This window comes from Osmia lignaria, chromosome 11 (assembly GCF_051020975.1).
Source record: "Osmia lignaria lignaria isolate PbOS001 chromosome 11, iyOsmLign1, whole genome shotgun sequence".
Taxonomy (NCBI): domain Eukaryota; kingdom Metazoa; phylum Arthropoda; class Insecta; order Hymenoptera; family Megachilidae; genus Osmia; species Osmia lignaria.
In genome coordinates, this window is record NC_135042.1 from 11110975 (window position 1) to 11122563 (window position 11589).

General features: G+C 27.9%; 4 protein-coding genes across 11 annotated transcripts; 2 read left to right on the forward strand and 2 right to left on the reverse strand.

Annotated features, from left to right (window-relative positions):
• The first annotated feature begins 233 nt into the window (after positions 1 to 233).
• Positions 234 to 3365, forward strand: AdipoR (adiponectin receptor). Of its 7 annotated transcripts, none has more exons than XM_034337579.2 (7): positions 234 to 474; positions 741 to 957; positions 1034 to 1308; positions 1389 to 1487; positions 1561 to 1732; positions 1819 to 2381; positions 2458 to 3365. In XM_034337579.2, the coding sequence occupies exons 3-7, from the start codon at positions 1063 to 1065 to the stop codon at positions 2590 to 2592; spliced, it is 1215 nt and encodes a 404-aa protein (XP_034193470.1). In that variant the 5' UTR covers positions 234 to 474; positions 741 to 957; positions 1034 to 1062; the 3' UTR covers positions 2593 to 3365. The 7 variants fall into 7 exon arrangements, with proteins under 7 accessions (XP_034193470.1, XP_034193472.1, XP_034193474.1 ...); XM_034337581.2 differs by having other exon boundaries at positions 777 to 957; XM_034337583.2 differs by having other exon boundaries at positions 777 to 889.
• Positions 3366 to 5137: 1772 nt separating this feature from the next.
• Positions 5138 to 7493, forward strand: LOC117610334 (uncharacterized protein C3orf18 homolog). Of its 2 annotated transcripts, none has more exons than XM_034337588.2 (3): positions 5138 to 5635; positions 5912 to 6055; positions 6132 to 7493. In XM_034337588.2, the coding sequence occupies exons 1-3, from the start codon at positions 5279 to 5281 to the stop codon at positions 6186 to 6188; spliced, it is 558 nt and encodes a 185-aa protein (XP_034193479.1). In that variant the 5' UTR covers positions 5138 to 5278; the 3' UTR covers positions 6189 to 7493. The 2 variants fall into 2 exon arrangements, with proteins under 2 accessions (XP_034193479.1, XP_034193480.1); XM_034337589.2 differs by having other exon boundaries at positions 5138 to 5629.
• Positions 7090 to 9130, reverse strand: D1 (D1 chromosomal protein). The gene is made up of 3 exons (XM_034337590.2): positions 8881 to 9130; positions 7895 to 8128; positions 7090 to 7772 (listed from the first exon to the last, which is right to left on the reverse strand). The coding sequence occupies exons 2-3, from the start codon at positions 8108 to 8110 to the stop codon at positions 7641 to 7643; spliced, it is 348 nt and encodes a 115-aa protein (XP_034193481.1). The 5' UTR covers positions 8111 to 8128; positions 8881 to 9130; the 3' UTR covers positions 7090 to 7640.
• Positions 9131 to 9638: 508 nt separating this feature from the next.
• snf (U1 small nuclear ribonucleoprotein A snf) lies at positions 9639 to 10941 on the reverse strand. Its single transcript, XM_034337843.2, has 3 exons — positions 10784 to 10941; positions 10413 to 10654; positions 9639 to 10336 (listed from the first exon to the last, which is right to left on the reverse strand). Coding segments are annotated over exons 1-3 (702 nt in total). The 5' UTR covers positions 10785 to 10941; the 3' UTR covers positions 9639 to 9877.
• Between the last annotated feature and the right edge of the window lie 648 nt (positions 10942 to 11589).

An 11589-nucleotide genomic window follows, 5' to 3' on the forward strand; every position in this document is an offset into this window, starting at 1 on the left:
GAAATAACGTATAATTTCTCGTTGATAATACTATAATTATATTCTTTTGTTTAATTTCTGATTAAACATATTTATATAAATATTCATGAACGAATATATTAAAAAATTATATTATTAGAAGTATAAATACATAATTTAAATTAATATCCTTTGGGTTAGATAAATATTCGTATTTATACTATATATAGTTAAGCTTATGCCCATAAAATAAATATTATATTTATATATATATGTAAATACATATGTAACGTCCTTTTGATGACAACTGATATATAAATGTGACACGTGGTATCTAGTATTCCACTATTTTCGATTTTTGTCGTAGCTATGAACAACTAAAATTATCACTCGCATATAAAGTAATTCGTATCTTTTGCAACATATGTTTTAAATTAATTGTATTTATTTATCGCTAGTAAATATCAAATTATCTTTGTGCAAATGTAAAAAAATTTGAAGGATTAATAAATACGGGTGCGTATTAAATATGTCTTCTATTTGATCGTTCAATCGAACTTTGTACTCGCTGAATTGTTCTTCTGTTTCGGTTCTTCATTTGTTACAAAACTGCACTTTTAAAAAATCTTTACAGTGTATAAGTGCTTTTATTTCACACTGATTGTATCTTTGATTATTTAAATATTTGTGAATATATGGTATGATCTAGAATTTACGCGTAAAAAAAATTTTCTGTACAAGCTTTACTGTTAATATTATTAATAGTTGATTTTTTGTTATAGTCGATGTTATCATAATTGATGACCTTATTTTTATAGAATAATGTGATGACCTTAGATTCTTATTCCTTTAAAGTTGTTCTACATCTAGTTAAGTGTATGATGGTAAAAGAGTCAGTTGTCAAGTTTTGCAAATCTTTAAAGTATTTCTGGTAATTGAATTTAAACAGTATATCACATTTATGATAAGTAATTTATAGCAGAAATTTAATAACTGCTGGTAATAAAATCTTTTAATATCTGTTTAATATTTTGAATATTTCAATTATTATATTTATATTTTTAATACATTTTAGAAATTGTGAGTAATTAAAGATTCTAAAATATGTCACAATACGAGGATGTAATAATGGAAGACAAAGTAAACAATGAAAATATTATGACAGACTCAGAGATTCGTCATAGAATTCCATGGAGTGAACGTGTATTATTAAATAGTGAAATACCAGGTTTACACGAAGTTAAAGAACTATTAGAAGACGATGACACGAGTTGCTTGGAAGAGGAAGAAGATGGAGTTGGTTGTCCATTACCATCCACTCCTGAAGATGATCATCTTTTGGATTGTGAGGTATACGTTTTATTTTTAATATTTATTCTACTGATCTTATATGTAAAATTAATTAGACATTTTTATTCTTTTTATTATAGATGACAGAGGTACTAAAAGCTGGTGTATTAAGCGATGAAATTGATTTGGGTGCCTTAGCACATAATGCTGCAGAGCAAGCAGAAGAATTTGTTCGTAAGGTAATCATGATTTACAAATAAGAATTATCTTTGCTTAAAAAATATATATTCATTGTTTGACTGTTGTTTAAAGGTGTGGGAAGCTTCATGGAAGCAGTGTCATTTTAGAAATCTTCCAAGATGGTTGCAAGATAATGATTTCTTACATGCTGGACATAGACCACCTTTGCCATCATTTTATGCCTGTTTTAAAAGTATCTTTCGAATTCATACAGAAACAGGAAATATTTGGACTCATTTACTTGGTACGATCTATCGTTCGTTCGTAAAATGTTTCAAGTATTATTAAATTATCGGTTTTCTTTAACAATAATGTATTATTTTGTTATAGGATGCGTAGCGTTCATTGGTATAGCTATATTTTTCATAACGCAACCTCCGATAGAAATACAATTAGAAGAAAAATTGGTATTCGGTACATTTTTCGCTGGTGCTATTATGTGTCTAGGAATGTCCTTTGCCTTTCATACTGTACACTGCCATAGCGAATGTGTCGGAAAGTTGTTTTCAAAACTAGATTATTGTGGAATAGCTATGCTAATTATGGGTAGTTTTGTACCATGGCTTTACTATGGTTTTTACTGTGACTATCAACCTAAGCTTATTTATTTGTCCGTCGTAGTAATACTTGGTGTAACAAGTATTGTAGTTTCCTTGTGGGAACGATTCGGTGAACCAAGTTACAGACCATTAAGAGCAGGTGTCTTTATGGGATTTGGTCTTAGCGGAGTAATTCCAGCAGTTCATTATGCCATTGCAGAAGGGTGGTTCAAAGCGATTAGTCAAGCATCCCTTGGATGGTTAATATTAATGGGATGCTTGTATATCTTAGGTGCAATGTTTTATGCATTAAGAGTACCTGAACGATTTTTCCCTGGCAAGTTTGATATTTGGGTAAGTATATATAATAATTTTTATTCAAACACTATTGTTGCAAAGATAAAGTTATAACAATATTTTATTATATTAGTTTCAGAGTCATCAAATCTTTCATGTGTTAGTAATTGCAGCCGCATTTGTTCATTACCATGGAATAACTGAGATGGCTATGTATCGAATGACAATAGGGGATTGTACAAATCCAGCACAGGTGATAGCTTTTTAATTGTGCAATGGGCATAGTTGTATTGTTGGATTTTATCTTGTATAAATTTATAAAAACTTAAAGATTCCTAAATCTTTACGTGTCGGTAGATCTGTACCATAAAAGAACTGCTGGAAAACAGTATCATGAATGAAAAATGAATGGCATAAGACTTTTCTTACATTTCATTATAATTAAAAGTAACATTCACAGATACATAACAAAAATTTCACGATAAAGTACAATATACATAATAATTAAGATTAATCAGAGATTAAATTCACAGGATTTAATTAAAATTTTTTACACTTTCGTAAATTTTCAATTTATAAAAAATATAGTTGAAAGATTTCATTAAATAATAAGATCAACGTTTCAAACGTTTGTTATTATATTTACCAAAAAAGAGTTTCAGAAGTACAAAGTAATTAATAATATAACTATTTACAGTTGTTGTTTTTTTTTGTTTTATTTGATATAATTTATTTAAATAACATCCCCCTAATTTAGGTAATAATGCAAATATATTACGCGTGAAATAAATGCCACATTTCATTATTTATGTTTTGTGCAGTTCTGTAACTTGATCAACCCAAATTGTAAGTACAGATACCTATATGGCAACGAACAAAAACATGGTCATTAAGATTTAGGAACTTATCATAAATGCAAATGATTTTGTGACATAAGCACGATAAAAATTGTAATATATTTTGAACACTGTTAAAGTAATGAAAACTATATATTGTAATGTTTGTGTGAACTTAAAAAAAAAAAAAAAAAAAGAATAATAATTCAACTTCATTTGGATCACACTTGCAACAAAAAGTAAAACGTTGTTTCTCTGTTTCTTAATTGTGCATCTTCAAAATTTCTTCATTATAATTTTACGATTTAACTTTCCATTTCAAATATTGTTCGTGTCTCTCTCTGTTAATTAAATTTTTTACCGCACACATTTTCTTTGATCTTTTCAATTAATTCATATTTATTATGATATATACATATAATATAATATTTCATTGCAGTTCTGTTGATCTTTAATATAAAATAATGTTAAATACTTTTGTTGTTACTGTTATTATTATAGGATTCTAATACTTATATAAAAGAAATATTGTTGAACTTTTTACATAAATAATTCTTGATATTGGTAAATTAATAAAGAAGGAAATGATGCATTTCATATGTAAAATACAATGATCCTACTTTATGTAATTTCCCAAAATATATATTTTTCTAAATAAATATTGTAGTACCGTTTGTGAAAATATTGAAAACACTATTCAATAATATAATAAATGACAATCAGAAATCATTCGCAAATGAAGTTAAGATTCTAAATGTGATCCAAGTTGCAAAAAAGAAATATAAGTTGATTAACAATAAATTTAAAGTAAGGCAAGTTGGTTCTTGAATTTAAATTAATATAACAAGTTAGGATTTAAATTTAAAAATATTGTGATTTTCTGAGATTATTGGTGAATATTTTGAAAAAATTATTTTATTCATAAATTTCAAATTTCACGTGTAATTATTTCAATTTGAAAGTAACTTTTTTATACATGTTTTGTACAAAACACTTGTATCATATGTTCTTACAAAATTCACAATAAAAAGAATTGTACGATATTACATATGAAAAAATTAAAAATATTTATAAAAAATTATCAAACATTTCCGATCAGTTAACTTCAGTTCCCACTTCGTAAAGCCTTAATATATAATATTTATGCGATGATCCAAATAAAAAATATCGTCCTCACTTCTTTTACGTATTTTGCAATTAAATGGTATACGCATATCCCTAAAGTAATAATGCAAAAATAAGGAACGTCAAAATCGTGTGTTTTTACTTGTTAACATTTAATTTAATTAAACAATTTTGTTCATATTACTTTTGAAGCATGTTTAAATCTATGCGAGTCAAAATCTCTTATCGAGACATCGATAAACACTTTCGATAAGAAACAGTCGATAGTCGATAGTTTGTTACGTCTTTCGTATGTACACAGTTGTATATATACAGTGTAGTATGCAAAAGATTGCAAAATCACATTAAAAGATAAAATGTTAAACCAGAGAAGAGAAAATGATTCAATTTGTTTTGTGTAAAGAATGAATATCATGTCTCGAAAAGAATTATGGTCTATTTGCAGCATTAAAAACGAATTAGTTATTTATTTAATAGTTCAATGAAAGGAACGAAAACATGTAACTGCATTTGCTAAACATTTTCATACTATTATGATAGAAGAATAAAATTTAAAACAGTTTTAAAAAGAAGCATACAAAATAACAGTACTTTTCAGAAAACGAAACTCTTATAGCAATTTTCCATTAATACGAAAATTTTTTAAAATGTCTAATTATCTATTTAATGCGGAATTCAAATCAATAAATCCAACATCTATCTTGTTTAATCTTATAATCTTGGATGAGTGATACATCTGTCTGTTATGTATGTTGAAAACATACAAAAACAGTATAGCGTCAAACATAACATTTCAAGGCATCAATGTTATTAATGCAATTATAACACATGTATTTAATGTTATACATTTTATACATTATGTTTACAGTTTTTAGTAAAAAGTAAACAAGTGTATTGTATTGTGTAATTTGAAAATTTCAAATTTTATGAAACAATGTAGATTTGAAAATTATGATTTTCATTGTATGAAATGCAGTTTTCTGATCAGTAATAATGAACAAAGGAAATGTAACAAGTGTCATAAATTCTGTGACACCAATGATGATGTTTGATAGCATTAAAAATCACACAAGTGCTATGGCAACTAACATATCCAATGAAACATCATCCGAAGCATACATATATTCTACAGAAGAAAGTGGCAATGCTCAACAGTTATGGAACATTTCTAAAGCCACAACAACATCGCCTAATAGTACATCAGTTTTATTTGATACATCAAGCACCAATGTATATATGTCTACAACAACAGAAACTTTTGATGAATTTGGTCCACCAGATGGAATAGAATACATTTTTGTACCGCTTGGTGTAGTGGTCTTTGTTATTATTTTATCAGCTGTGGTATGGGTAGCGATATCACTTTTTATACTCAAATTATAATCTTCCTTGAATTTTCATTTTCAGAAACAAAAAAAAAATATAAAAATTTGTCAAATTGTAATACTTGGATAAATATTTCTACATTAGGTATTATTATCTTGTTTTAGTATAGTCTACAATTTATGGTTTAGAGTTTTATGGATTCCTAGTTTGTTTTTGAAGAAATGAATTTTCCTCTTAACTTTTTATACATTTGTCACCATACAAATGTACTTTGTTTACAATTGCATTATATTTTTAAAGGTAATAATAATCTCAAGGAAAAGAAAATTAGAACGTTTAAGGCATAGACTTATGCCAATGTATAACTTTGACCCTGGAGAAGAAGAAGAAGATGATTGGGAAACTGAATTATTGGAAGAATGTTACAGTAATCATCAAAGACGCGTTCGTATAATAATCAGCTGTCCTATTGTCAATTACCATGTCAAATATGTTTCTAATATAACATTGTTCTTTATAGCAAGGATATCAATCTATGGACACAGAAGAAAATGCTGAACTTTTCGGAAATCGTTGACAAAATATTTATAATAGTCTCTTAAAAAACTTTATATTACTTGCAACTTACCAGATTAAAACTTCAAATATTTATTAGATTTATACATTTATTTAATGCTTGAAAAAAACTTGTATATATCTTAAATTTGAAAGATAAAATACATGTTCAAAAATTTTGTATATAGAAGATACTTCGCAGTACATTTAAATGTCATAATTGACTTACAACAGATGTTGTATCAGTATACGTCATTTACTTCGATATTAAACAAATACATTTATGCTTGACATATATATTTCATAATAGAAAAGCATAGAGACAAACATGACTAAAGTTTTCTTTTAATATTCTTTAATATAATCTAATTAATATTGATTGTACACAGTTCATAAGTTTTTTTTTTATAAATATACAGTTCTTATTATGTGCTTAAATTTGAATCATAGTATATATGCACAAGATGTTAGAAAAAAAAGGTAAATGAGATTAAAAGCAAATAATATTTGTGAAATAGAAAAGTTCTATTAAACATTAATCTTTTACCGAAATTCTTATTTAAAAATTATCGAATGTTAAGTGCTAAATCATCTGAAGTTTTATTCACCCTTAAGTTTGCCTTTTGTGTCTAACATTGTAAACAGGTGTTTCTTTTCCTCCGAAAATATATCAATAGAATGAAATATGAACATTGTTCAATAAATATGAAAGAGAAAGGAACACAAAAAAATAGAATAATTAGTGTATAGTAGAGCATTAGCGAAATACTACTACAATATTCCAAAGGATATTTTTTTCTTCTATAATGAGTAGTATTATTTGACTGTATTATAAAATTGTCTATGAAAGAAAAGTAAAAAAGTTGTTGGAGTTAGAAAATTTAAAATTTAAGTAGCATTAAGTGTAAAGTACAATACATTAATAAGAGTCAGTTTATAAGTTTATTTACTTTAATACAAATTTGACATTCACACAAATGTTTGCCTCAAGAACAATGTTCACATGATTAAATTGAATTAAAAAGTGATACTTTTTCTATATGATACATACAAGAAGTATTTTACTTTTTCTCCTATTTCTTACAGTACAAGAATTACATACATACATAGGAGTAAAAAATATAAGAAATATTATAATGTAATTATACACAGTATACCTTAAAGTTAGTCGAAGTTTTAATTGCAAGTCAATTGATGAGATCAAAATCTTTAAATTCACAAAAAATTTTTTCAGTAAGTCTTATACATTTGATTATAATACTAAGGACACAATCATTCTTATAAAAACAATAATAATAAAAATGAATAAAAGAAATATTATAAAAAATTCCTTCACAATATTGTTCATGCAAGTTTCATATGCATTTTATTTTGCTCTTACAATTATGAAGCAAACTTAAATTGGAAATTTGTTATAGATTGTTTTAAAACTTTCAAAGAATAATTCTGATATATTGGATTTATTTTCTCGTGTTTAATTCTCTTCTTCTTCTTCTTCCTCTTCTTCTTGCTCATCGTCTTCTTCACCAGTACTTTCTGGTTTTTCTTCTTTCTTTTTGGGTCTACCACGACCACGTCCAGAAGGAGTTCCTTTAGGTAATCCTTGCTAAATGATAAGTATTAATTATTGCTAAAAACAGACTAGGCAGTCCAGAAGTGGACTGAAATATCAAATGATTCTAATTTTAATTGCAAATTTTATTTTTTAATCAATCAATTTCTACATACCTTTTTTTTATGAGAGCCTTTTGGTCGCCCTCTACCTTTTTTTACTGGTGTAGCATCATCTTCGGTATCAGATTTTGCAGCACGTACTGCACTATTTTTATCTAAAGAAGATCTACCTCTTTTTTTAGTTTCTTTAACAGCATTTTTATCTGTTTTCGATGGTCTTCCTCGTTTTTTCTTTTGTTCTTCAATAACAGGGGAATTGTCATCTGACATGTTTAACTTTTTGTATTACTATATAATGACAAAATTTGTTTTGTGTTATAAATGTTAATTTTAACATTAACATATATATATATTATGAATAATATTATTTTATTTTTAATAACTATAAAACTCTGATAAATAAATACATTTTGCAAGTTTCGTGAATGATCAATTGTTTTGACTTACACACAACAATTACATGAAACTACTTACACTATCGAATGCCACAATGCATTTACGTATAAATAAAATTTTATTATTTGTTATACAATAATACGACTCAAGTATTGTAATTGCTTTGTAAGAGAGAAAAAAGTGATTATGGAATAATAAGGGAAAATTTTCTGAAATTCCGCGCCCGCCATTTTCGAAAATACTAGAGATATTATACAATTATTTATAACTTGATATGCACAATTTTCAGCAGTGATATGCAATATTATTAACCAATAGATATTTATAATCTTTGATTACAATGAACAGAGAATAAGAAAAATACTCGCTATTAAAGTGAAATATAAAAATATTGGCTTGGCTGCTAAGGACGCCATGATCGACAAATCATGGCAACTCCAGAATCATGGTAGCGTCCATCACCTACCCTCTTTTTAAATAAATGAATAAATATCTCTGTAAGTAATAATCGGCTTGAATCAAAATATCAGTGAAAAAATTGATAATACAATTGTCCACAAGTTTTGTCTATCTTCTAAACGATGAATGTACATTTTCGTTGGGAAAATAAAATATTTACAGTAGGAAAATTCGTTAACAGATACCTTAAATTTCTGCTGCCTATATTCGGCTACACTCGCTTTTTTGTGTATGCTGTATATGAAAATTGTGAATATATGATTGTAATGTAATACTTAGAACACAAAGAACTCTTTCTCTTCTTAGCGTCCTTTTGCTGCTACCGCGCGCGTCATCTACGCGAAGTTTTACTGTATGAGGGGGCTGTAACGTAACATCTGACTATTAACCTCACGAATAGCGAAGCTCGACTGACCTGATCGAGACGATGTACTGTACTCCGATTCGTTCACCAGCTTGAGAAGCATTCCCCCACTCTTTATACAACATGCCAACTGATTCCCGCCAAAATGTTATAATGCTATCTGCAATTATTTTTTTTGTTTTTAATAGAAATACATTTTAAATATTGTAAACCTGTAAAATGTTTAGTAGCCACTGTTAAATAATTTTATGTTCATAAAAAATTCATGAATGTATTTTGTTAGATGATAATTGTAGCCTTGTTACATGAACATTATATGTGGGTAGAATTAAAATATTCTTCAATATTTTCTGTTATAATATAAAAAAGAAAATACGACTTTCACTTTTATTTCGAAAATATTTAAGTTTAAATTTTAACAGTTAATAAAATGAAATTTTTGCTTACAGCTTTTTGATTGAATAATAAAAAAGGATGCTATTAAAAGTAACATTCAAATTATTTTATATCAAAAATTGTGATATTTTATTCTGAATTGTTATAAAATTAAGTTAAAAACAATTTCATACAATCGATGTATTTCTGAAAAATCTTATATAATTGCTATTTACATTATTATTCTTTGTATGTGTAAATTATGTAGAATTTTGTACATACACTGTTTTCAAAACCTGTATACTGTATGTTCAGTTTATATTCATGAAACAAAATTACAGTCGATTGTACCTATATAAATTTATAGATAGAATCTATTACAGTACACGCACGTTTTCCATTTTTTTAACAATAACTTTATACAAATCAAAATATTGCATGTTTTATTTCTTTGCAAATGATATTTTCATCGCATGGGAAGGTGTAATTTTGAATCCTTGAAGAGCATCTTTCGCAGCTCCCGACTGAACTTCATTCTCAAACTCAACGAATGCAATATCGTGCCTATTTGGTACCAAACGTACTTCTTTGAAACCAGGAAATTGATTGAAAAGCATAGATAACATCATTTCACTAGTTTCATCTGGTAGATTCGTAAGGAACAGGATTTGATTAGGTGGTTGCTCCGGTACGGCAGCATTAACTAAACCTGGATGCTGCGGTACACCGGCGTGATAACTAATTTGTTGAGAATGCTTAGCTTGTTCTTTGGCACGTTTCTTAGCACGCTTAGCTTCTTCATCGGCTGCGGGTACAACCCGTTTTGGTTTCTTCGGTCGTTCCGCGTAGGTGCCTTTCATTTTTGCAATTATATCGCTATCAGTCTTTGCATATTGTATCCTCTAAAATATAATAAATTTCAATAAATTCATTGCGTTGCAACTGTGAAATGAACATTGATAAACATTAAATACTTACCATTGGTTTGTCATAAAATGGAAATCCTTGCATTGACCTTAAAGCATTTGTGGCACTAGCAATTTCCTTAAAAATAACAAATGCTTGTCCACGCATTTTTAATGTTTTTAGTGCTACAATATCTAAAATTTGACCAAATTGAGAGAAAATTGCATATAAAGACTTCTTTAGTTCATCCTTTTTTATCTTCTCATTTAAATTGTTAATATATATTGTATTATTCGGTCGAATATCCATTGCCACTGTGAATAGATAAATAATTTAATTTGTATAATGGTAGGATCAAATTCTGAACACTTATAAATTAAAATAATTGTAATCATTTGTACTGAACATGATCAATTAAACTCATAACAGAAAAGTTTACTTACTTAAATAATTGTTTAAACTAAATGAGATATAATATATCTACAATACTTAATAATACTTTTTGTGGAAAACAATTGTATTTGATCGGCGTCTGCAACTCATGTAGGTTAAGATACATACATAGAATCAATGACTACAGATCCAACAAGATTGAACATGCCTTTGCTTTCCAGGGGTCTTTCTGTGCCTCGAGAATGAGCGCCATCTGCTCTATCCTAATATCAAAATATAAAACGTAATTTGACGGTAACAGTAAATTGCTGTGATATATCAGCTATACCGGATGAAGAATTCATTATGAAGCCTTTGCTAACGTCACACATTGATTATAAATTAATTGCAATTGTATTTCAAAAAGACCGCCAAAAGGGTTTTTAATTTCGACTGTAGCGCCATCTATCCAAAAACCTCGGAAACTAGTCGGTAAATGGGTTCCGCAGTTTCCGGATAGATGGCGTTAGGATACCCCCGCTTCAGAAGTCGGTAAGTCGGTAAGTCGGTAAGTTGGTAAGTTACCAAAACCGAGAACTACTGGCGCCATCTATCGAAGAACCGCGGAAACTATTCGGTGAATGGGTTCAGCCGTTTTCGGAGAGATGGCGCTGGGGTACCACCTTTATGGCGGTCTTTTTAAAATAAGCCAAAATTATTAATAAATGTTAATAATTTTCAAAGATTTATAAACACTTTAAAAAACCTAAAGAACGTATGAAGGATTTTGATGTATGTATTTTAAAATATATATTTATTGCGCAGCTGTTTCAGAAACTCCTATAATAACATATACCTATACTAAAAAAATGATTAC

Coding starts and splice junctions, on each gene's coding strand:
- AdipoR (XM_034337579.2), top strand. CDS start 1,063: ATGTCACAATACGAGGATGTAATAATGGAAGACAAAGTAAACAATGAA. Junction 1,488..1,560: donor CAGAAGAATTTGTTCGTAAG/GTAATCATGATT, acceptor TGTTGTTTAAAG/GTGTGGGAAGCTTCATGGAA. Junction 1,733..1,818: donor TATTTGGACTCATTTACTTG/GTACGATCTATC, acceptor ATTTTGTTATAG/GATGCGTAGCGTTCATTGGT.
- LOC117610334 (XM_034337588.2), top strand. CDS start 5,279: ATGAACAAAGGAAATGTAACAAGTGTCATAAATTCTGTGACACCAATG. Junction 5,636..5,911: donor TTTTATCAGCTGTGGTATGG/GTAGCGATATCA, acceptor ATATTTTTAAAG/GTAATAATAATCTCAAGGAA. Junction 6,056..6,131: donor ACAGTAATCATCAAAGACGC/GTTCGTATAATA, acceptor TGTTCTTTATAG/CAAGGATATCAATCTATGGA.
- D1 (XM_034337590.2), bottom strand. CDS start 8,110: ATGTCAGATGACAATTCCCCTGTTATTGAAGAACAAAAGAAAAAACGA. Junction 7,773..7,894: donor AAGGCTCTCATAAAAAAAAG/GTATGTAGAAAT, acceptor CTTATCATTTAG/CAAGGATTACCTAAAGGAAC.
- snf (XM_034337843.2), bottom strand. Junction 10,337..10,412: donor CATTTTATGACAAACCAATG/GTAAGTATTTAA, acceptor ATTATATTTTAG/AGGATACAATATGCAAAGAC.